Source organism: Schistocerca nitens, chromosome 11, assembly GCF_023898315.1.
Source record: "Schistocerca nitens isolate TAMUIC-IGC-003100 chromosome 11, iqSchNite1.1, whole genome shotgun sequence".
Classification (NCBI taxonomy): Eukaryota; Metazoa; Arthropoda; class Insecta; order Orthoptera; family Acrididae; genus Schistocerca; species Schistocerca nitens.
In genome coordinates this window covers 62,408,337-62,434,546 of record NC_064624.1, presented here as the reverse complement: position 1 = coordinate 62,434,546, position 26,210 = coordinate 62,408,337, and the positions used below count along the sequence as shown (strand labels likewise).

Below are 26,210 nucleotides of genomic sequence, written 5' to 3'. Positions count from 1 at the left end.
CTTTGCACTTCCGTTTTTAGACTCCCTAGCTTTCTAATTACGATCAAACTTCTGAATTCAAAGCTCCAAGTCGTAGAAGGTTAGCTCTTCCTAAATTATTCCGTCTCTTTTCCATTGTCACTTCGACCTTGGTAGTCCACTCCCATAGATCCAAAAGGGTAACTTGTCCGGAATCTTTTCTCAATGCAGATTGCATCAAGACAGTTTCCCTGTTAACGACGTATGTCCTATGGATACACGTTATGTGGTTTTAATTTATTCGATTCCATTGCCTTCTGCATCCTCGCGTCATTCATCATTACTGACTCTTCTCCCTTTTAAGGGCAGTTTCCCACCCCAAGGGAAAGGGAGTGCCATGAAGCTCTGTCGTTCCTCCACCCTATTTGACAAGGCCTTTGTCAGGAAAATGGCGACTTCTTATGCTGGACGTCTTTGCTGACACTGCTGTTAATTTTTGTTCAGAGGTTAAGCAGTGCCTGTGCTGGAACCCGGGCCACAGAAAATTTTGACCACTAGTCGATGGCGCACTCCTAAGCCATTGGTATATAAAAGCAGACACTGTCCCAACGTTTATAAGAGTAACGTATAAAAATGTGAAGTATGTCGTTCAAGAACTCTTTGAGATTTTGGTAACATTGTTAACAACGTCTTTTACTTTCGGAATAGTACAGCACCAAGAAGAAGCAGTGCGACATAAGCGAAAGTTGGTAGGTGTGTTTCTAAATCTGGAATATTATGTATTTTAAAATTTCAATGCAGTTGCTCAAGAGTGGCGATAGTAGCACCACTACGAGGAAGCCAATCAGGCTTGCTTTAAAGACACGCTGTAATGGGCTTGAGCGTTAGTTAGCTTTGAGTTTAGACGCAGTGAGTTGATGTAGGGCAAAAATGCCTTTGAGACGACAAAGACGCTGTTAGTAACATCTCATAGAGACTAAGCGAAGTCTGTACTAGGGCTACGAGATTCTGGTTGTTCCTTCCGTGATGTAGAAATATTTCACAGTAATGTACCCACTATACATGCCTGTTGGCAGCGGTGATTAGAAGAATATCCGGTCGCAAGAAGACTGGCTTCCAGACGGCCACGTGGCACTACTGAGAGGGAAGACCATCCTGTTCTGCGTATTACTCTGGCGCATTGTAATACATTTCCAGCAGCAGTTTGAGCAGCAGTTATCACCAAGTAACACAATGAACTCTTACAAATCGGTTACTTTAAAGACAGGTCCGAACCAGATGCCCTGTAGCATGCGTTTCACTGATCCCAAACCACCAGCCTCGGTGCCAGTAATGGCCATGTTTTGATTAGGCCAGTTGGGGGCCTACAACCAGCCTTTCTGTGTGTTAACACACTGGACCTACACCTGGAGTTATGGTCTGTGGTGCGATTTCGTATGACAGCAGGAACATTCTCATGGTTATCCCACACACCTTGTCTGTTTCAGTCGGGTGATTCGACCCAATCTGCTGCCATTAACGAACAGGATTATAGGGGTAGATTTTCAACAGGATAACGCTCGCTCACTTACCGCTCTTGTAACCCAACATGTTCTATAGAGTGTTGAGAAGGCTCTTGGCATTCTCAATCATCAGGTCTGTTTCCAGTCGAGCAGATATGGGACATCATCATACAGTAACTCCAGCATCATTCACCAACAGCATTAACCGTCCCTGTACTGACCAACCAGATGCATCAGGCATCGAACTTCATTTTAAATACTGATATCTGATACTTGAGCAACACAATCCATACATGTTTGCATGCCTGCATTCGACCTTTTGGCAGTGCTCCAGCATGTCACGTGTCCAGTGGCTTATCTCGCACTTACATTAACTTGCGATCCTGCAATGTTAATCAGTTAAATATGTTACCCTGGCAAATCTATTCCCGACGTTTCACTGTTCTATATTAACAAATTTTTGGTTTTATGATTCTTATAAATCCGTGTATTTATGACTGTAAACTATTTTTGTTTAAAGCTGTTCTCGCTTTTAGTCTTCCAAAGCCTATATTTATGTAGGACCTCTTACTAGTCACAAAGGAAGCGTTGGCTATCTTTCGCCCTGTACATTGTTATTCACATTACTACCATGTTACGCACGATCTGTTGTCCAGGCTGGTTTTCTTAACTCACTCTCAACAAACTTTTCACTGTATTATCGAGTATTGTCTTAATATGTTTCATTTCCTGCTCTTAATAGTTTATTTCCTCATGCTGATGTTTCTCTGTCGCTTTTTAGCCAGCTTTCTCCTCTTTTTGTATTAGTCTTTTTATGCAGAAATATTTTTCCCTTTCCATGCCTTGTCTCTTATTCAACAACAATCATTTATTTTCTAATTTTTTTTCAGCTCCTTATCTACTGAGATTCTGCTAATTTTATATCTAGTACGTGTAACATAATTTACAGACTTTGCCTGAGATCATATACATTAATTATTTTTGATTATGCTGCATCATCTTACATTGATGAGTTTCTGGTTTATCTACAAAGTATTCTTCATTGTGCTCTCTATCTTTAGTCTTTCCTGTTACACTTACTTCTCGTTGGTTGTCTTCTTATGTCAAATGGCTGATGCTATTTGTATACGACAAATTGGGTAAATACCTAATCAGGCTCTCTATCTTATAAAATTTCAGCGTACATTCTCTGTAGCTTTCTATGTTATCAGACCCATGGATGAAGTTTTGTTGACTGCCTGTGTGCATAAAGCTTTTAGACTGGGATAAGTATTCTGAGAAGTATTTGCTCAATTTGTGGACCACTCGAGTAAATGATTTGGCCACCTGGATCGCCAGACATCGTACATCTGTGGCTGACCATAATAGGTAATTAAAGCCCGAAATCCTTGAATCAATGGGAGAGAATAAGTTTTCTTAAGTCCACTGAAATATTACTGATCCCATTGTCATTGTTAAAATACCTGGTAGGGTTCCTTGTTTTCTCTTGAATAGGTACAGACTCCTGTATTGCCCAATAACTTGTTGGATTCTGCTCCGATTAATTGTAAAGGCACATTGAATACTCTAAATTGCCACTTTTGGGCCTGCTGAATTCAGGCATCAACTGAACTGTGTCTTGCAACAATATCAGTTCACTATCAGATAGGGTTTCTATTTCACAAAGCGACAGTAAAACATCGGTGACTCCCACTACAGATCAATGATTTCAAAGAAGAAAAGTGAAGTGATGAATTTACGCTGAAACTGGGTTGCGATGAATAAAAAGAAAAACTTCTGTCACATCGCCTGTAAAACTCCCTGAGCTACAGAAGGTTTTACAGCTGTCGATATACGGCTACTGTGTCCATCTCCACTGAACCATGCCCACACAATAGGATTGACCTGATTTTTATTGATCCAAAATGGCCGCCTTTATCACTTGGACACCGACAGGTCCGACTTCCACTTTCGTAGAAGCTCATGTTGCCACGAATGATTTCCAAAAACTGCCAATAGACGTTGTCACATACGTCTCTCGTAGTAGGATAAGCCACGGATCTCAGCTCATTTAACTCCCCCAGCTGCGGTGTTACCACACACCCTGTGAGAGAATTTCTCATTATGCCGTTGGGACAATAATCGTGGAAATGAAAGTGAAGGGTTCTTCCCTACATGGGTAATTCATGAGACAGGAAACCATGTACGTCTACGTCTACGAGATTACTCTGCTATTCACAATAAAGCGCCTGGCGGAGGGTTCAATGAACCACCATCAGGCTGTGTCTCTACCGTTCCGCTCTTAAACGGCGCGCGGGAACAATGAATACTTAAATTTTTCTGTGCAAGATCTCTTATTTTATCGTGATGATCATTTCTCCCTATTTAGGTGGGTGCCAACAGAATGTTTTCGCAATCGGAGGAAGGAAACTGGTAGTTGAATTTAATGATAAGATCCCGTCGTAATTAAAACGCGTTTGTTTTAATGATTGTCAATCCAATTCACGTATCATGTCCGTACCACTATCTCCACTACTTCGCGGTAATAAAAAATGAGCTGCGCTTCTTTAAACTTTTTCGATGTCATCCGTCAGTCCCACCTGATACGGATCCCATACCGCACAGCAGTACTCCAAAATAAGATGGACAAGAGTGGTGTAAGCAGCCTCTTTAGCAGACCTGTTCCACCTCGTAAGTGTTCTGCCAATGATTCGCAGTCTTTCGTTTGCTCTACCCACAACAATATCTACGTGATCGGTCCAGTGTAGGTCATTTGTAATTGTAATCCCTAAGTATTTAATTGAATTTACAGCCTTCAGGTTCGCGACACTTATCACGTAATCGAAATTTTGTGGATTTCTTTTAGTGCTCGTGTGAATAACTTCATACTTTTCTTTGTTCAGGGTCAATTGCCACTAATATAGACCAGGAACGATAGAGGGCCTCTAACAATACCTTGGGGAACGCCGGATATTACATCTGTTTTACTCGATGTCTTTCTGACAGCAAATCACGAATCCAGTCTCGCAACTGAGGCAATATTCAATAGGCACGCAGTTTAGCTAGGAGACGCTTTTGAGGAAATGTGTCGAAAGGCTTCTGTAAATCTAAAAATATGGAATCATTTTGACATCCCCTGTCGATAGCACTCATGACTTCACAAGTATAAAGACCTAGTTATGTTCCACACGAACGATATTTTTTAAGCCCTTGATGATAACGTGTCAATAAATCGTTTCCTTCGAGGTAATTCATGATGTTCAGACACAGCATATGTTCCAAAACCCTACTGTAAATCGACGTTAGTGAAATGAACCAGTAATTCAGCGGATTACTCGTATTTCCCTTTTTGGGTATTGGTGTGACAAGAACAATTTTCCAGTTTTTAGGTGCGAATCTTTCTGTGAGCGAGCTGATGTATGTAATTGCTAAATATGGAACTTTTGTGACAGCATATTCTGATAGGAATCTGACAGATATACAATCTGGATTGGAGGCCCTGCCTTTATTAAGTGATTTAAGCTACTTTGCTACACCGAGGATATCTGCTTCTATGTGTCTCACTTTGAAGTTATTCTTGATAGGAATTCAGGAATATTTATTTCTTCTTATTTGGTCAAGACGTTTCGGAAAACTATGTATAATTGCTTTAGTGGCACTGTCACCAGTGACTTCACCATTGTTATCACACAGTGAAGGTTATTGACTGCTTCTTTCCACTAATGTGCTTAATGTTAATGATTACCAGAATATCTTAGGGTTTTCTGAGAGATTACTAGGCAGAGATTTCGCTGAAAACTGAAATTGCTCCCAACACACCAGCAAAGTCGTTATTTATGTGGAAATATTTAGTGTTATCTTACGCAAGTCAGCTGTGTTAGGAACTGAAAACGAGTCATGCAACAAACCTGTAGAAGGGTGTATAGATCCCCTTATATCCTTGCCTCGTCGAACGTCACAATTAATGAAAAGAAAATCTTTATACGAGACCTACAACTTCTGCTTCGTCAAAAACGTAAAATAGCGACATTCGATTTCTTGACTTTATCACTTGGCTAACTGCCCAACATGTCACGCTGTGATTGTGGTCAGTCTACACGTAAAGTGACTGAACTCACCACAGGAGAGAGATGACGACGTCATCAGGCTGGGGAGTGGTGGGAGGCACAGCTGTGGGTGGCCTCCGGCCGTCGTCGCTGTGGCCACTGTGCGGCTGCGAAGAGGGGCCGGTCCTGCTCTCTCCAGCGCTTGGCGTGCTGCACAGAGGGAACACTGCCTCAAAAAGGGTTTTTACATCGAGTCCAGTGGTCAGATTACCACAGACTGTATGGCTGAGGTACTGTCCACACACAGATAGTAGAACACACACTGCCAACGACAGTAGTGGCCCACGTAAGACGAATAACTGCATTCAGGTAATCATACATCTTCCTTCTCCTCATTTTCTCATACCTGTAGCCTAGCATATTACACAATATTTGGTAAAAATAAATATAAGATGTGTACAAAGCTCAACAACTGTGCTTACAACACCCATTGGTCAACATAATTTCAATAGACAACAGCATAAATCACAAAGAAATTTGAATGACAGTAACCCTTAAATGCACTTAATGTGGTACTACCGTCATGACATGGTGTTTGTAGCTCGTACGTTAAGGGGGCTGGACGTCAAACGGACCGACTTGGAGCAGAAGAGGCAACACAAGATACTAAATTCTACTGTCTATATTTTTACAAATAAATTCATAGAATTTTTGTCAGAATGACCAGGATTCACAATCATAGCAGTGGACGTTCAAAAACATAACGAAATAAATTTTTTTACATGTGAAATTTTATAATTTTTTCACTTACTATTGGCTGCGTTTTTTTCTATAGGTACACTTTTCTTCATAAGTAAGAGAGATTCTTCAATGAATTTTGCACAGCATACAATCCATACATAAAGGTGTATGAAATGATAGAATTTATTTAATTTTCAAGATAATGAATGACCTGTTACATTTTAAACTTCATGTTTAGAAAAAACTCAAATTTTATAGTTAATTATCTCAAACCTTATCACAGTTTTTAATAGAGATGGAAAATTCAAGAGTTTTGCATTAAGGAGTTTGTGTTTAATAAGGATACCAAGTTGGAAAAGGAATGGAATATTTATTTTGGGTATTACATGTATCTGAGAACAGAAATTTGTGTTTTGCAGAAAAATGGCCATTAAAGTTTCTGGCTGCATTTGGCATCTTTTAGAACTGTTCAGCACCACAAATAGGTTTTTTTCCATTTTGTAAATCTGTTTTCGTCTTTTCCACATTCCTATGATTCACTCTTTCCGAATTTATCACTTCCAAAAATGATTTACGTGCTTTCACTATACGCTCTCTGTTTATTGCATATAAAGATTTGATGCAGTTCACTTTGCCCTTGATTCCCATTTTCTCTAAAATACATATCTGGCTTTACACACTATCATTAAAACATGTAACTGCATCATAAAGACCAACAGCAAGTACATCTCTTCCACACAAAAATTGGTTTTTGCCAATCTTTTCCATGCACATTCATTAAAGCTTTCATGGGGGTTTGGGTGCCGCCATCAAGACATTACTTCTATGTTATGTCAATAGTCCCTTATTACACGTATGACCATCTCTGGCGCTAATATAAACATTCGAATTCAACACAGCGAAATACACGAATGTATGACAGCAGACGTCTGTGGTAAGGGGTGTAGCGCTTAATCTTGCTACCTGCAGGACCAAATAGCGTGCCTTATAATCACTGAAATATATATGTTTTATACATCAAACTTTTCAGAAAGATGTACTCTACAAAACAGACATATTTTCGAAAAGGCGATTTTTTTTTTTAATTTTTGACTTCTTACCCGCTTAGGAGACAGGAATTCGACTATAGGGGGAAGAAATTGGAGATAGGTATCTAAAAATCTCTTTGGGTTGTCTCGTCGCTGTTTTCTGTCAGAATGATGCGAAAATAAACCCAGAATACGAAGAAATGGGATATAAATCAAGAAGGGGATGAATTATGCCAGTGATATGATGTTGTGCAAGGTTGTTAGTTTGTGGGATGTCGCTTCCGAACATTATTGATGGCCCAAAACAACACAGGGACCGCAAAGCTCTCGTGACGCGACAGCACATGGGGAATGGCTCCAGTTCCGCCCTGGGGCCACGACGACGACAGCCTTCGTCAACCGCCCCAGGCAACGCGTCGCCCCCTGGGTGAACGGCAGACAGCCTGGCGGCTGCATCGGGGGTCACCACTGGGTGAGGCGAATGCCGCGCCGAAAACTGGGGTCGACCTCAATGTCTGTGTACAGCGAGAGAAACTCGACAGCGCCGAACTGCTCCTTTGCCAAGCAGACTACCGTCACAAGGGACGTCATTTCCGTCTCGCCGCTCGCTACTCGCCATCAAAGACAACTGAGGCGTATGGTATTTATGGTATGATGAAAAAGTTGATCTATGAATACTAGAAGTAGACATATAACATGTAGGGATTAATTCTTATCACTTTACGGTTCCATCAAGTCGTTAGACTTCCACGAGCCTTAGACAGAGTGCTCGTACGCCATTGCCGAGTAATAGCTGCTCTGCGAGTTTTTTCTTTATGTTGGTATTTTAATGCCTCACAAGGAGGTGACAAAATAGCCAAATACAGTATGTGTACAAGGCATAATGTCGTTGATAAATGTTGCATAATATGAAACGAATGAGGTGCGATGGAAGACAGTTACCGAATTTTCAGATGTTTAAGTGAATATCGCCCACTCATGGGGAATAGAAAGAAACGCTTGTTGCTTACTTTCACGTTCCTTGCATAAAATTGCACTGTAGATCGTCATGTGGTCGAATAAGTCATTTTAGATGCAAATTGCCAGTTAATTTATACGTCTATTTGTACTCTAAACATCACCATACAATTACTGTTCTTTTTCCCCAAAATGGTAACAAGAAACACAGATTGAGTTATCAATTCCCACCCATACCTTTTTACACATTACAAACATAGAAAGTCTTCTACAGAGTAGAAGGAGTTCTCAGGCAGAAACTTTTTCAATTTATTTCCAAATTTTACCATACTGTCTGTTAGACATTTGATATCACAGGGTAACTGGTCAAAAGTTTTTGTTTAAACCTTAATGGCAACCTAAAGAAAACCTTAATGTTCAGTAATGAATGTAATTTTTTCTTCTATTATTGTAATCATGTACCTCATGGTTCCTTTTGAACTGTAGGAGATTGTTTACAACAAGCTTCATGAGGGAATAAATATACTGTGAAGCGGTAGTCAGTAGGCCCAACTCCTTACTCAGCTGGCTACAAGACGATCGCGCGTGAGCGCCACATATTATTGTTACAACTCGTTTTTGGGCAATGAAGACCTTCTTTCTTAAAGATGAATTACCCCAGAACATTATTCCATATGACATTGCTGAATGAAAAGAAGCGAAATATGTCAACTTACTGATTTATCTCTTTTCAAAATTTGCTATGATTCTAAGTGCAAATGTAGCGAAACTAAGTTTTTTACGAGTTCCCAAATTTATGTTTTTCCAATTAAAATTCTCATCAATATGGACACCTAAGAATTTTAAAAGTTTTCCCCTTATGTATTACTTCACCACCATGTGTTACACTTATCACTGATGCAGTACCCCCAGAGGTGCAGAACTGTATATAATGTGTCTTTGTGAAATTCAGGGTGAGACAATTTGCAGAAAACCAAACAATGATACTTTTGAGAACATTGTTTACCATTTCTTCCAGTTCTGTATTAATACTGAGAGTGATAACTATACTGTTGTCATCTGCAAAAAGAACTAATTCTGCTTGCTGTACATTAGATGGTAGGTTATTAACATATATGAGAAACAGTAGTAGACATAAGATTGAGCCTCGGGGAACCCCATATGTGATTTCCACGCTGTCATAATTATGTCCCTGAATTCTGTTGGTTGAGTTACTACTAAATACAGCTTTTTGCAACCTTTGGTTAGAGATGCATTGGTTGACCCTACAAAATTTATCTAGCAGTATATTATTATTTTTACCATCAAATGCCTTGGATAGGTCACAGAAAATACCCACCGGTGCTGTTTTGTTATTTAATGCTTGTACTATCTGGTGTGTGAACATTTAAATGGCATTCTCAGTAGAGCACCCCTTCTGAAAGGCGAACTGTGATTTGGTGACAATATTATTGTTGCCGTGGTGTGATACTCTTCTACAATACATCACCTTCTCCAAAATGTAGGTAAATGATAGAAGCAGTGAAACAGGTCGGTAGTTGCTGATGTCTCTCGTATCTGTGAAATAAAAGGTGTCACATTCAAATTCAAAACTGAACGCTATTCAGTCTGTGAATCCAAAGAAGAGTGAAGACACCGATTGAAACAAGTGTACTGTTACAAGTCACTGTTTTAGAATTAATAACGTAATGCTTGACAGATAAATTGAAGCATACCGAAAAAGTGGTGAGATGTCATTCTGGCTTCTTACACAAACACGCCATCAGCTGCAGTGTAACTGATCAGGGTTTCAAATCTCCATGACAGGTAGACCAGACACCACAGCATGTTTATATAATGCCCGTGAACAGTGTCCGATGTTGTGTGATACTTGTGAAGGATAAAGAGACACTTTCTACGCATGCGTTATCTGCAACTGACATAATTTGGAAGCTGCTCCACTCTTGATCTCAAGTTGCGTGGCTGGTCTAATTGTGCAGCAATAAGATTTTGGGGCATTTAGATGTTACAATGTAGCAGTGTTGAGTTCCACATGACCACGAGGGCAGGCATTATCGTTGTCAAGGTTACAGTCTGTCACGTCTGGTCAAGACAAGGGAAGAATGCCATATTGCATACTGGGCTCACAGTGACCCCTTTAAAACTATGCCTACCATCTGAGACCAAATAATGGTCTTTTATCAGCAATGTGTTATCCAGCACTTTGGTTCAGAGATTCATTTATTAGTTTATTTATTTATTTATGTCATTTTCTCAATACCCTCTCGGGTGGAACAGCGATCATTGCAATTTATAAATAACAGACCCATTAGCCAGAACATTATGATCACCTGCCTATCATCGATTAAACCTGTACTGGCAATAGCAGCGTCACTCCACGAAGAATGACTGCTAGTCAGACGCACGCACAGTCGATGTAGGATCAGCAAATGTGCTGTCCATCTGTAGATGGGAAAGGTATGCTATACGTCTCAGTCTGTAGGAGGGAATTTTATGATGTCCTGAACGCTCATCACGAGCATTTCGGAATGCACGATTTGTTGAGTGTTCGAGGAGCGCTGTGGTGAGTGCCTTCGACATGTGGCGAAATCAAGGTGAAACTTTGTCCAGACGTCATGGGGTTGGATGGCCATCCCTCATTACATTCTCGAATGTTGTAGGCCGGGCAGACTGGTAGAACGCGATAGATGGTGCAGGCTACAAGTGTGTCTGAACACACAGTGCCCTCAAGACTCCTAACAGTGTGCCGCTGCAGCTGACACCCCATACATTTGCCAATGTTAACACCATGACATCATCAACTATGACTGAAATGGGCACATTAGCATCTCCTGGGCACCTATGCTGTGGCACAGAGAGAAACTGGCGCTGGTTCCATTGTGCTCTAGGGAAATTCACCTTGACATTCATAGGTCCAGTAGAGATTGTTCAATGCACCATGATGGCCAACAAGTAATATACACTTGTTTCAGACCATGAGGATCATGTTTCACGATGGCAGTGGCGTTTTTCAACAAGGTAATGCACCATATCACAATGAATGGGAGTGAGGGAGTATTTAGAGGAACAGAGTGGCGAGTTTCAATTCATGTGCTGGTCCCACAACTCACCAGATGGAAATGCAATCGAACACATCTGGGATGTGCCTCGACGTGGCGTAAGAGCTCATTCCTCCGGTGAGGAATTATTGGGAATTAGGTGCCTTGTGTGGGCAGTGTGGCGCCAATTCCCTTCCAGACCATGATGCGTCACTGCTGCTATCCATTGCAAAGATGGACATATCAGGTATTACATAGGTGATCATAATGTTCTGGCTGATGAGTGTTTTAGTCCTTAGTAGCAGTTTTCATTTAGTCTACTGGTTACTGGTTTTGGTACACAGTACCACCTCAGGACATCCTCTGCCATGCTCTCGGGAAACTACTAGGTACCTCAAATATGTCAAGCTTGTTTTTCTCTTATTTCTTTCTTATTTTGAACATTATAATATGGTATGTCTAAAATATAAGATTTTCACTGTCCTTATTTCTGTCTACTAGTATGCTCCAACATTTATATGGGTATCGATGTGGTGCTCTAATTAGTGGCATTCGTTATTTCAAATCATCTTGCCTAGTTTTACTATTTCATTTTACATATTGCTATTAACACTACAATGGGAACTGATACTGTAATTGCAGTAATAAACAATATAACTCTTACAACTATTGAAAGCCTCTATTAATACTACATCACCATGAATTTTCTCTACAAGCTACAACTACTACTGTTACTACTATGTTATTACTGGAATTTGTTACTAATATTAACACTAATACAAATACTTATACTGCAGTTACAAAAGATAACATTATATTTACTGACTCAGAGAGAAAGGTTACTAGCTTACTGCCTTGTATAGCATTGCTCTTTCCATGTACAGTAGTCTAAGGTGGACCCACATACACACACAATTTATTAGAAGGTGGGGTCAAATAAAAGCAGCCAGAGATTAGAGTTCTATAGTACAAAGCAATACAACAGAGGAAAGTAAATGCAGCACTAAGATGACTGTATCAGCTGTTGAAAATGACCACCATTCATCTCTTGATGCTTTTGGGGCCTTGGTCGGTAGGTTGCTGAAGGTGGATCGAAGGTTGGATGCTTGAACTACTGCAGTCTCATCTGGAGTGTTCTGCTGCTGTTCTTGATGACTGTGAGGGTTGTTGTGATTGACTCTGCTCTTGAGGGCTCTCGTGCAGTGTAATAACACACTGACAGATCAGGTGACAAAGGTGGCCAGGTGGGGCCCCAACCAGGCTGACCTGTGCTAACAACTGTGAATCATGAAATTGTGTATCTGTGATCAGAGGTTCAGCTTGCTGTATGACCAGTTGCTCCATCTTCTTGGAAGTAACTGAACACCTTTCCCTCCTCCATTAATGCGGCCACAAATAGCTTCAAAATGTTGGCAATGTGATGGGCCAAAGTCAGCAGCTGATTGAAGAAGGTGAAAGCAGTAATGCTGCGTGCAGACATTGCACACCAAAATCCAACCTTATGATCGTACAAAGGTGTTTCGTAGAAGTTCTGCTCACTCTCTGCTACCCAGGACCTGTGATTCTGTTAGTTGACGTAACAACTCAGCTGAAATTAGTCTCCATCAGACATAAAGAAAAAATCCATGTCCAAGCCATTCATTGTTATCTCAGTGAATGGACATTCACAAATGTGGAGGTGCTTAGGAACATCTGCTGGTTTTAATGCATGACCAACAGACATGCGATAGGGACATACAGGGTGGTCCATTGATAGTGATCAGGCCTAATATCTTACGAAATAATCATCAAACACTACAAAGAGAGATACTCGTCTAGCTTGAACAGGGGAAACCAGATGGCGCTATGTTTGGCCCATTAGATGGCACTGCCATAGGTCAAACGGATATCAACTGCGTATTTTTAAATAGTAATCCACATTTTTTATTACATATTAGTGTAGTACGCAAAGAAATATCAATGTTTTAGGTGGACCACTTTTTTTCGTTTTGTGATAGATGGCGCTGTAATAGTCACAAACGTACAAGTACGTGGTATCACGTAACATTCCGCCATTGCGGACGATATTTGCTTCATCATGCAGGACCCATCTTAAAATGGACCGTTTACGAATTGCGGAAATGGTCGATATCTTGTTGATATACGGCTATTGTGATCAAAATGCCAAATGGGCGTGTGCTACGAATGCTGCTCGGTATCCTGGACGAAATTATCAAAGTGTCTGGAACGTTCGCCGGATAGTTAGCCTACGTTATTTAAGGAAAGTGTTCAGCCACATGTGAAACGTCAACCACGACCTGCAACAAATGATGATGCCGAAGTAGGTGTTTTAGCTGCTGTCGCGGCTAATCCGCAAATCAGTAGCAGACCAATTGCGCGAGAATCGGGAATCTCTAAAACGTCGGTGTTGAGAATGCTACATCAACATTGATTGCACCCGTTACATATTTCTGTCCACCAGGAATTGCATGGCGATGACTTTGAACGTCTTGTACAGTTCTGTCACTGGGCACAAGAGAAATTACGGGATGATACTACAAGATGTTTCACTGCATTACAGAATGGCGATGTACTTCCAACATTATGGATGTCTGGCACATAGCTCGCGTACGGTTGAAGCGGTATTGAATAGCATACTTCATGACAGGTGGATTGATCGTCGAAGCACTATCCCATGGCCCGCGCGTTCACCGAATGTGACGTCCCCGGATTTCTTTCTGTGGGGAAAGTTGATGGATATTTGCTATCGTGATCCACCGACAACGCCTAACAACATGCGTCAGCGCATTGTCAATGCATGTGCAAACATTAAGGAAGGCGAACTACTCGCTGTTGAGAGGAATTCCCCCTGCGGGTTCGGGGGTTAGAATAGGCCCGCGGTATTCTTGCCTGTCGTAAGAGGCGACAAAAAGGAGTCTCAAATGTTTCGGCCTTATGTGATGGTCCCCTCTTGGGTTTGACCTCCATCTTTCTAAATTATTCCGAAGAGCGAGCCAATTGGGGAAGGGCGCCTTACATGGTGCACTGTATCCGTCGTGCGTTGAGACCTTTAGCCGGCTTTTTCGTCGTTGCACTGGTGTCCCGCTCGTTTTCCATCTCTTGGGCGAGGGTACGTCCCTGGGTGCGATTCCCACGCTGCACTATGCAGTGTTTCTTTTAACTGCGAAGACGACCTTGGACAGTTTTACACCTAAGATCCAGCACGGTAGCCAGCCCGTTGTGGTGGGGCCGCCATGTACCCTCTTGGTTGTAGCCCCCTGACAACACAGGGATCGCTCTACTGATGCCTGCGACGTTAACTCCCCACGTATGCCAAGGAGTAGATGCCCATCTCCTTGGGGCATCAGGACTCCCGGCAATGGCCGTCCTGCCAGGTGGCTATTGCTGCGGCTGGGTGGCGCCTGTGGGGAGGGCCCTTGGTCGGAGTAGGTGGCATCAGGGCGGATGACCCGCAATGAAGCGTGGTACATCATCTCTCGCTGGTGGGCCTCCACCAGCAGTCTCTAAGCGATCGAGGTCTAACCTCAACGGCAGGAAATACGGACCATGATCATTTCCCTCCCTGGCCACTCCATGGGAGGAACGTATGGCAAAAGAAGGCAGTGGAGACTATTCGCCCCGGTTCCTTGTGTGTACGCGAGTTGATGAAGAATCATTTATGTCAACCAAGCCCCAGTTTTTTGTGGAACATCTAGAGGACAAGTTCGGGGAGGTGGAGGGCTTGTCCAAGATGCGCTCTGGGTCTGTGCTCAGCAAAACGGCATCCTCTGCCCAGTCACGGAGGTTGCTCAATTGTGACAAGTTGAGGGATGTTTCCGTTAGCATCACGCCGCATAAGAGTCTCAACATGGTCCAGGGTATTATATTCCACAGGGATCTTCTTCTGCAGTCCGACGATGAATTACGCGCCAACCTCGAACGACGAGGTGTTCACTTCGTCCGGCGCGTCCATCGGGGTCCGAGGGATAATCAGGTGGCCACCGGTGCCTTCATCTTGGCCTTTGAGGGTGATGTCTTACCCGAAAAGGTTAAGGTGATGGTTTACCGTTGTGATGTGAAACCATATATCCCTCCTCCGATGCGGTGTTTTAAATGCTGGAAGTTCGAGCACATGTCATCTCGCTGTACTTCCAGCATCATGTGTCGGGATTGTGGACGTCCTTCGCATCCTGATACTCCATGTACCCCGCCTCCTATCTGTGTTAACTGCGGAGAACACCATTCCCCCTGCTCGCCGGACTGTCGGATCTTCCAGAAGGAAAGGAAGATAATGGAATATGAGATCCTGGACCACCTGACCTACACCGAGGCAAGGCGGAAGTTTGAGCGGCTACATCCTGTGCCCATGCCGTCCACCTATGCTGCTGCTGCAACACCTGTTCGAACCTCTTCAGTGTCGTCCCCGACAGTTCGGACTCAGCTCTGTCAGAATTCACCGGCCCCCTTGGTTGTGGGGGGCACTTCACTCCCTGTTGCTACTGCTCCATCTACTTCAGGAGCAACACCACCCCAACCACCGGGACATCTGTTCCCCCTTCACAGCCGGAGAAGCGTGGTCTTTCTTCGGCTCCTCTCGCCCGGAAGGGGTCCCTTGGGGCCCTCCCATCCCAGGCTTGGCCCAGTGCCAAAGCAGACACCCGGAAGTTTGCCAAAAAACCACCGGTCGCTGGTCGTAGGGCGTCGCGGTCGTCTTCAGTCCCTGAGACTGACCCAGTGAGGCCCTCCCAGCCAGAATCACCAAAGGCACAGCGCGCAAAGCAGTCGAAGAAAAAGGCTCCCAAGAATCCTGAAATTGCGGTGGCATCTGTCCCACCGCAACCTTCTCCCTCTGCGTCCGAAGATGAGGTGGAGATTCTGGCATCCGCTGAGGACCTCGATCTCGCCGGTCCCTCAGACGCCATGAATAGCACTAGCGCGGGTGCTCAATCGGAGGCAGCAGGTGACCCGGCGGCGTAATCCGCCTTCCCAGTCCCGTCACGCCTTTCCCAGCCATGGCCAATACCATCCTCCAGTGGAACTGCAGCGGTTTCTTCCACCATCTAGCTGAACTCCGCCAACTTATCAGCCTTCACCCTTTCTTCTGCATTGCTCTCCAGCAAACTTGGTTTCCAGCAATGCGAACCCCCGCCCTCCGTGGCTATCGGGGTTATTATAAGAACCGAGCAGCTTATGAAAGGGGGTCTGGTGGCGTCTGCATATATGTCCTTTACACTCTGCACAGCGAGTCTGTCCCTCTCCAGACGCCTTCAGAGGCTGTCGCTGTACGCGTGTGGACGCCACAGGCTGTTACCGTCTGCAGTCTTTACATTCCACCGGATGGTGATGTCTCGCAGCATGTCCTGGCTGCACTGGTCGCCCAATTGCCGCCACCTTTCTTGCTATTGGGCGACTTCAACGCCCATAACCCTCTGTGGGGTGGGTCAGTGGCAACAGGTCGGGGCGCCATCGTTGAGCATTTATTGTCGCAGCTCGATCTCCCGCTGTTAAATGATGGTGCCTTCACACACTTCAGTGTGGCGCATGGCACCTACTCCGCCATTGACCTTTCAATCTGTAGCCATAGCCTCCTACCGTCTGTCCAATGGAGTGTGCATGACGACCTGTGTGGTAGTGACCACTTTCCGCTCTTTTTGTCACTACCACAGCGTCACTCTTCTGGGCGCCCTAGCAGATGGGCTATGAATAAGGCTGACTGGGACTTGTTCTTCTCCACTGCCGCTTTTGAGCCTCTCTCTACTGATGACATTGATGCGGTGGTTCAATCGGTCACCACCGGCATCGTTACTGCCGCCGAATCTGCCATTCCCCATTCCTCTGGGTCCCCTCGGCGGATGGCTGTGCCTTGGTGGTCGCCTGAGATCGCTGAAGCGATTAAAGATCGCCGGCGGGCGCTCCAGCGTCACAAGCGACATCCCTCCATAGACCACCTTATCGCCTTCAAACGGCTGCGTGCGCGCGCCCGCCTCCTTATCCGCCAAGGCAAGAAGGAGTGCTGGGAGCGGTATGTGTCCACCATTGGCCTCCATGTCACTCCATCGCAGGTCTGGGCCAAGATTCGACGCGTCTTCGGCTATCGGCCACCTGTCAGCGTCCCTGCGCTCTCACTGAATGGAGCAGTTTGTACTGACTCCGACGTCATTGCAAATCGCTTAGCAGAGCATTTTCCTATGAGTTCCGCTTCTGCGAATTACCCCCAGGCCTTCCGCTCCATTAAAGAGCGGATGGAACGTCGGAGCCTTTCGTTTCGCACCAACCACCCAGAATCTTACAATGCTCCATTTAGTGAGTGGGAATTTCGTAGTGCCCTAGCTGCTTGCCCTGATACCGCTCCTGGGCCAGATGGCATCCACTGTCAGATGCTGAAACACCTTTCAGTGGACTGCCAGCGGCGCCTTCTCGCTCTTTACAACCGTCTTTGGGTCGAGGGGGAGTTTCCGTCGCAATGGCGGGAAGGCATTGTCATCCCCGTTTTGAAACCAGGAAAGAACCCTCTGGAGGTGGACAGCTACCGTCCCATTAGCCTCACCAACGTTCTTTGCAAATTGCTTGAACGGATGGTGAGCCGGCGCTTGAATTGGGTACTGGAGTCTCGGGGCCTCCTGGCTCCGTCTCAGGGTGGGTTCCGTAAAGGCCGCTCCGCCACCGACAATCTGGTGAGCCTGGAGTCGGCCATCCGTAATGACTTTGCCCGCCGTCAGCACCTGGTCGCTGTCTTTTTCGACATGCGGAAGGCGTACGATACGACATGGCGTCATCACATCCTTTCTACGCTTCATGGATGGGGTCTTCGGGGTCCTCTGCCGATTTTTATCCGCAATTTTCTGTCGTGTCGTACCTTCCGCGTGCAAGTCGCGGCCTCGTATAGTTCCTCCCACGTCCAGGAGAACGGTGTGCCACAGGGTTCTGTTTTAAGTGTCTGTCTGTTTTTGATAGCCATTAACGGGCTTGCTGCGGCCGTGGGAAATTCTGTCTCCGCTTCCCTGTATGCTGACGACTTCTGCCTTTACTACAGCTCTATTGGCATTGCAGCTGCTGAACGTCAGCTACAGGGCGCTATCCGTAAGGCGCAGTCTTGGGCTGTAGCGCATGGGTTTCAGTTTTCGGCAGCCAAGACCCGCCTTATGCATTTCTGCCGGCGCCGAACAGTCCATCCTGAGCCGCGGCTTTATCTTGCCGACGAACTCCTTGCTGTGGTGGAGACCCACAGGTTTTTGGGGGTGGTTTTCGATGCCCGGTTGACTTGGCTGCCTCATATCCGGCAGCTTAAACAGACGTGTTGGCGGCATCTAAACGCTCTGAGATGCTTGAGCCACACCCGCTGGGGCGCCGACCGCTCTACCCTGTTGCGGCTCTACCAGGCGTTAATCCAGTCCCGTCTGGATTATGGGAGCCTGGCTTATGGCTCAGCATCCCCATCTGCGTTACGGGTGCTGGACCCAATTCTCCACAGCGGGATACGCCTTGCCACTGGTGCTTTCCGCACCAGCCCTGTGGACAGCATACTAGTGGAGGCAGGTGTCCCTCCACTGCAGTTACGACGCCAACAATTACTGGCTGCTTATGCTGCCCATGTTTTTAGCTTGCCTGGGCATCCAAATTACCGTGTGCTATTGCCGCAGTCAGTCGTCCATCTGCCAGAACGTCGGCCCCGGTCGGGTTGTCCGATCGCCATGCGCGTCAAGGAGCTTCTCTCTGGGCTTGGATTTTTCCCTGTTCCACCTCCTTTCCGGGCCACTTTGCGTACACCCCCATGGTGTGTTCCTCGCCCTTACCTTCGGCTCGACTTTGCACAGGGCCCTAAGGACTCAGTCCCTCCAGAGGCCTTCCGCCGCCGCTTTTCTTCCATCCTGGCCACGTATCAGGGCTCTGGAATTGTTTACACTGACGGTTCGATGGTTGCTGGTCGTGTCGGTTATGCGCTCACTCTAGGGGACCAGTCCGAACAACGTTCCTTGGCGGCTGGCTGCAGCGTTTACACTGCTGAGCTGGTCGCCATCTTTCGAGCACTAGAGTATCTCCGCTCCTGCTCAGGTGAGTCCTTCGTTATCTGTAGCGACTCCCTGAGCAGTTTACGAGCTCTCGACCAGTGTTTTCCTCGTTCCCGTCTGGTGATGGCTATCCAGGAGTCTCTGTCTACTCTTGCCCGTTGCGGCCGCTCTGTGGTCTTTGTTTGGACCCCAGGCCATATTGGGATCCCCGGGAATGAGAATGTTGACCGCCTGGCGAAAGAGGCCACCAGTCAACCACCTCTGGAGATTGGCCTCCCGGCGACTGATTTGCGAGCACTATTACGCCGCCAAATTTTCGATTTATGGGACGCTGAATGGCGCAACCTGCCCGTACCAAACCAACTCCGTCGTATCAAGGCGTCGACGACTGTGTGGCGGTCGTCCATTCGGGTCTCCCGCCAGGAGTCTGTTGTCCTCTGCCGGCTGCGCATTGGGCACACTCGGCTGACACACGGCTACTTATTGCGACGTGAGGACCCACCTCTGTGTCGCTGCGGCTCCGTTTTCTCTGTGGTGCACATTTTATTGGAGTGTCCGCTTTTAGCTGTGCTCAGGCAGACGTTCGCACTGCCTGACACGCTCCCTGCCCTTTTATCTGATGACCCTGCTATGGCTGGCTTAGTTTTACGTTTTATTCGGGCAGGGGTTTTTTATCATTTAATCTGAGTGTTTGTGTTTTATTTTATTGTTTTGTGTTGATTCTGGCTTTTGGCCTACGGTTTTAAACTCGGTTTTTAATGTGTTCTCGGCGGTTGGCTTTTCCTTTTTTTGTTCCTATGGTCGGCCAACCACCGTCACACTCTGTGTGATTTAATTCGTTTTGCCTGGTCTTTATCTCCGTTTCTCTTGTTCTGTGTCGTCTGTGTTCTGTTCTGTTAATCGTTTTTATTCTCTGTGGGTGTTTTTAGGATTTGGAAAAAGGGACCGATGACCGTAGCAGTCTGGTCCCTTTAATCCCACAAACCAACCTGTTGAGAGGAATGTCGTTACACGTATTGTCAAATGCATTGAGGTTGACGGACACCATTTTCAGCATTTATTGCATTAATGTGGTATTTACAGGTAATCATGCTGTAACAGCATGCGTTTTCAGAAATGATAAGTTCACAAAGGTACATGTATCGCATTGGAGCAACCGCAATAAAATGTTTAAACGTACTTACGTTCTGTATTTTAATTTAAAAAAACTACCTGTTGCGAACTCTTCAGCTAAAATTGTGAGCCATATATGTCTGTGACCAATACAGCGCTATCTATCATAAAGTGAAAAAAGTGGCCTAACTAAAACGTTCATATTACTTTACGTACTACTGGAATATGTAATAAAAAATTGGGGTTCCTATTTAAAAAACACGCAGTTGATATCCGTTTGACCTATGGCAAAGCCATCTAGCGGACCAACCATAGCGCCATCTGGTTTCCCCCTTCAAGCTAGACAAGTTTTTTCATTTGACGTTTATTTCGTGAGAAATTTGGCCCAGTCAATCAATGGACCACCCTGAATATGCAGGTCTGCGTAATCAGTGAGTCATCCTGGTCTCTTGTGACAGGTGTTGGATTGATTTGGTAGGTCTCTGGAACATTTTCTGGCGCACTGCAGCCATGTTTTGTGATGCGCAGGGGAGTTTAGGCATTTATTTTTTACTGGTTCAAAACAGATCCTGTTTTACATCAATTTCGGATTAAGCGTTGCATGGTACTCGTTGCTCACACTTTAACACCACTAAATTTCGCAGAAAACAACTGACCATACCGTTTCCATGACTTCGTTGTCACATAACATTTCACAACGAACGGCTGCTGCTCCACTGTGAGTACCATCGCCCCCTTTGCTCTGCTCCACTAACACTGGCACAGCCCGCACTACAATCTGAACTGATGTGGATCACGTGGTGGATCACATGGCGTGTATGTCACAGGGTGTGGCTACATGCATATATTCACGTGCAATCGTATTCATTCTCCCAGACCACTTTCATTTGCTCCACCCTGTAATAACAGAAGTATCTAAGGTCTCTCTAGGTTTGGAGCCAGATTCGCAACGCTATCATGTCCGGCAATATCTTACTGCCTCGAGACAGCATTGCAACTAATCAAAGTGAATCACTTGTATTTCACTCATTTTTCTAATCTTCTTAGATACACTCGTGGTCAACTTCCTTAACACTTTTGTTATTGAACCATCCAATCGTAGTAATGTATTGTTTTGTTCACAGTCCCTAAGACCATGAGCATGTCTTCCTCGTCCCTGCATTGGTGTCAGAGGCCACTAGCAGATGGGCTATGGAATTATTCAGCTACGTGTAGCTGTCATTACTACCAACACAGAAAACATTTATATTGCAGTGGTTCTGTCAATATAATGCATAGACTACTCGCATTACAGCAATGAATCACATTTTGTACTGGCGCAGATGAGCTGTGAGTACCGGGCGTGAGTCGTGCTTCGGTAGCTCAGATGGTAGAGCACTTGCCCGCGAAAGGCAAAGGTCCCGAGTTCGAGTCTCGGTCGGGCACACAGTTTTAATCTGCCAGGAAGTTTCATATCAGCGCACACTCCGCTGCAGAGTGAAAATCTCATTCTGGAAACATCCCCCAGGCTGTGGCTAAGCCATGTCTCCGCAATATCCTTTCTTTCAGGAGTGCTAGTTCTGCAAGGTTCGCAGGAGAGCTTCTGTAAAGTTTGGAAGGTAGGAGACGAGGTACTGGCAGAAGTAAAGCTGTGAGTACCGGGCGTGAGTCGTGCTTCGGTAGCTCAGATGGTAGAGCACTTGCCCGCGAAAGGCAAAGGTCCCGAGTTCGAGTCTCGGTCGGGCACACAGTTTTAATCTGCCAGGAAGTTTCATATCAGCGCACACTCCGCTGCAGAGTGAAAATCTCATTCTGGAAACATCCCCCAGGCTGTGGCTAAGCCATGTCTCCGCAATATCCTTTCTTTCAGGAGTGCTAGTTCTGCAAGGTTCGCAGGAGAGCTTCTGTAAAGTTTGGAAGGTAGGAGACGAGGTACTGGCAGAAGTAAAGCTGTGAGTACCGGGCGTGAGTCGTGCTTCGGTAGCTCAGATGGTAGAGCACTTGCCCGCGAAAGGCAAAGGTCCCGAGTTCGAGTCTCGGTCGGGCACACAGTTTTAATCTGCCAGGAAGTTTCATATCAGCGCACACTCCGCTGCAGAGTGAAAATCTCATTCTGGAAACATCCCCCAGGCTGTGGCTAAGCCATGTCTCCGCAATATCCTTTCTTTCAGGAGTGCTAGTTCTGCAAGGTTCGCAGGAGAGCTTCTGTAAAGTTTGGAAGGTAGGAGACGAGGTACTGGCAGAAGTAAAGCTGTGAGTACCGGGCGTGAGTCGTGCTTCGGTAGCTCAGATGGTAGAGCACTTGCCCGCGAAAGGCAAAGGTCCCGAGTTCGAGTCTCGGTCGGGCACACAGTTTTAATCTGCCAGGAAGTTTTATAAATGGGTTCATACCACTAAGTTCTGTGTAAATTTGACTCGATTTTTCAATGACTGATATAATGTCACATACTGCATCAACATGTGAAGTATCATTTCGTTTCGTCAGCCCTTCCGAATACTTCAGTTCTTGTTGATGCAATGTATATTTAAACATAAACTCTACATCAAGCGATTTTCATAGTCTTACGTGGAGGTTATCTTTCCAGTTTTACATGCTTCACTTTCTCCAGACTCTACCTTTCTCTTTTGCAGCTGATAAAGTCCATAAATTTATGTTCATGTATGATACTCATATAGCAATGCACCAGCAACCTACTTCCACATCCATTCCCTTCCAGATTAATTTGGGAGATATATAACCAACAATGAAACTAGAAACCCCATCCACTACATTAATATATACAGAAACTTTGGAAAAGAATTTTAGCTTAGGAAACAATCCCCATACTACCACACTGAATGAACATAATACAAAGAAAGATGTTGATATCGATTAAAACAGTAAGTTTACTGTTAACCATTGCCATCTCTGCTTTTTACAAACTAAAATTCGATTTTTTCACCATAACACTTCGCTAACGCCACCCTCCTCTAATTTGTTTAAAGATATGCTTATGTAGTGACAGAACTCACGACATGCCACAGACGGGGGTTGAGTGGGGAGCTGTGGTCTGCACAGCTGTGGTGAGGGTCCGGCCACAGTCGCTGTGCTCACTGTATATTGGGGGTTCGTCCTGCTGTGTCCAGTGGGTGGCCCACAGTGCAGATGTAGACTGTTCCGATACATGTATTAAGACAGAGACCACTGGGCAGCTGTCCATCCACAGATAATGGGACCAATACAGCCAAAGGCAGCAGTTGGTCCACTAACCCACTAAGATAAATGACTTACTAGTGAGACAATCAGTTTACACGCTGCTTCTCCTGAGTTCCTCATACTAGCGGTTTAACATACCAAGCTACACTCACTCAGAAGTTAGATTGGCAAAACTTTTAAATGTACTTAATTTGCTACTATGTCCATCAGATGATGTTCGTAGGTTATATGCTATAGACTGGGCGGTAGGGGGAACATGTAAATATGATGACAGATACTTCTGAAATGACCGGGGAAGGAAATTCAGAGAAAAATGGAGCACAATATTTGTCATATTACGAAGCTACTGCAGTAAAAATTTAACTTCGATTAAAACCTTTATTATAGAATTGAAACTTCGGCCAATAGATTTATTTGATTCACACTGGCCAATGAGCACCCACACGAAACAGGTGAACATTGAATAGTACCTGACTGGGAGGGTGAACGAGTCTATGAGTATGATCAGTAAAATAAGCAGACACGTTAATTATATAATATATATTTACGCCTAAGTGCTGATCACAGGTTGTCACTCACTGAAATCAAGAATTTTGTTTCGTTACTGTGTTCAGTGTAATGATATTTATCAGACTGTGATTAGTGTGTGTGTGTGTGTGTGTGTGTGTGTGTGTGTGTGTTATATTAGTGCTTAATAATTTAAATATAAGTGCAATGCACAGACAAAGGAACTATGCTACATATGCCAGTTGATGGAAGTTTGTATGCAGTGTGATAACCTGTGAAAAAGTTGTGGCTAGTGTTTGGACAATGTGGAATTTACAAGTGCTGCTTATGAAGCAAGTGTTGTGATGGAGAAAGACAAGTATTTCAAGAGCCGTGCAAACCATGCTGCACGTAGCAGTGGTATTTAATAGCAGTAACTGTTGGGAGATCCGTGTATCAAATGAGAACTACTGAAGATGTGGCAGTTTCTAGTTTTGCCAGTTGTAGTTTTGTTCTGTGTGTGTGTGTGTGTGTGTGTGTGTGTGTGTGTTGGTTAACGTTTGCGATTTCTCATGAAGAAACTGGGCAATGAATTTACCATTGACGTAAAAAGAGAGGCTTCATGTATATGCATGTAACGTGGATGGATACTTGTGTGAAGTGGTTGTCATGGTAAGCAATGCAATAGTGTACATAACCTGACGCAATGAAGAAGATACTGGTTAGGTTTTGGACATGCACCCTATTTAAGTTCAGAAGTGCGTTTCCCAACTTTGCTTCTAAATAATTCAGATAGAATTACATATTTAAAGTTAATGTGTAAATAATAGGCATCTTAAAAACATAGCTGTGGCGATAAGCAGTTTCATTCAACATTAATTTTCGTTTATAATTATGGGATACACTTCTGTAACAATAAAAATAAATGAGAAATGAATCACTGAGTGTCCGGATTATTATCTGAAGGATATGAATTCCAGTTTTTGAAGCAGCTCAGTAAGTAGTGCATAAATATTCAGACATATCTAACAATGAAAGTAATTTATGATAATTACTTGTCACTATAATTGTAGTGAGTATTTATAATGTGATATGTTGATAACAAAGAATAGAAGACTCTAAAGATCTCTTTCATTTTGATGTGGTTAGGAATGGACCAATAACTGGAACAGGTCAGATAAGGAAACCACTAAGCTCTAGCAGAAGAAAACACTGCAGGACTAATCTTTACTAAAGCCACAGGGAAAATTAAGCAAAGACTGGTCAGTAGATATTTGACAGACCCTTCTCTAAGAGCCAAGAACGGAGTTTTCACACAAAAAGCGCCTTCCTTGCACAAGCTAGTGCACTGAATTATGGCAATATCACGAGAAACAACAGACTAGAAGTGGGAAGGAAATGTGGAGGAAGACAGAGCATTATGCGGAACTGCCTGAAGCGGCAGAGCTGTTGTGAAACCCTGTCGCCTTTCTTGTGAGGTGGTCATGTGGTGTTTAAGAATTGTGTTTTTAGCCGGCCGAAGTGGCCGTGCGGTTAAAGGCGCTGCAGTCTGGAACCGCAAGACCGCTACGGTCGCAGGTACGAATCCTGCCTCGGGCATGGATGTTTGTGATGTCCTTAGGTTAGTTAGGTTTAACTAGTTCTAAGTTCTAGGGGACTAATGACCTCAGCAGTTGAGTCCCATAGTGCTCAGAGCCATTTGAACCATTGAACCAATTGTGTTTTTATATCACCTTCTGTAAGAGAGATGTTCCATATATGTTCCATTGAGAATGACAACATTTTCCTTAGAGCATAGTAAACTTCAAAAATCTTATTTCTAATACCCCTCGAATACTTCGTTAGAGTTAATGAATTTTGTTACAGAACGTCAGCGAATTCCACATATATATCTAGAACGTAAAAGGGAGATACACAACACCAAAAACCGTTTTACAGATATGGGTGTAGCGACTAATGTGACTGACTACTCCACTACCACGAATATTTCAAGATTTACAGAATGAGAAAATCACGAATGGGGAATTTAAAATACGTTGCTGCCCACCTTGAACTGTGCTGCAGCATTCTAAAGTACACTATGTGATCAAAAGTATCCAGACACCTGGCTGAAATTGAATTACAAGTTCGTGGCGCACTCTATAGGTAATGCTAGAATATAATATGGGATCAGCCGACCATTAGCCTTGATGACAGCTC

General features: G+C 44.5%; 1 protein-coding gene across 4 annotated transcripts in view; it reads right to left on the bottom strand.

Moving 5' to 3' along the window:
* The window catches only part of LOC126213489 (putative ankyrin-containing lipoprotein Lxx09580), a 220,427-nt gene that overhangs the window by 10,531 nt on the left and 183,686 nt on the right, over positions 1–26,210 (bottom strand). For 3 of the 4 annotated variants that reach the window (XM_049941311.1, XM_049941313.1, XM_049941312.1), the window contains one exon: positions 5,558–5,695. The exons of the other annotated variant lie outside the window; for it this stretch is intronic. In XM_049941311.1, coding sequence (XP_049797268.1) covers positions 5,558–5,695 — 138 coding nt within the window. The remainder of the gene's footprint in view (positions 1–5,557; positions 5,696–26,210) is intronic. 4 annotated transcript variants of the gene reach the window in all.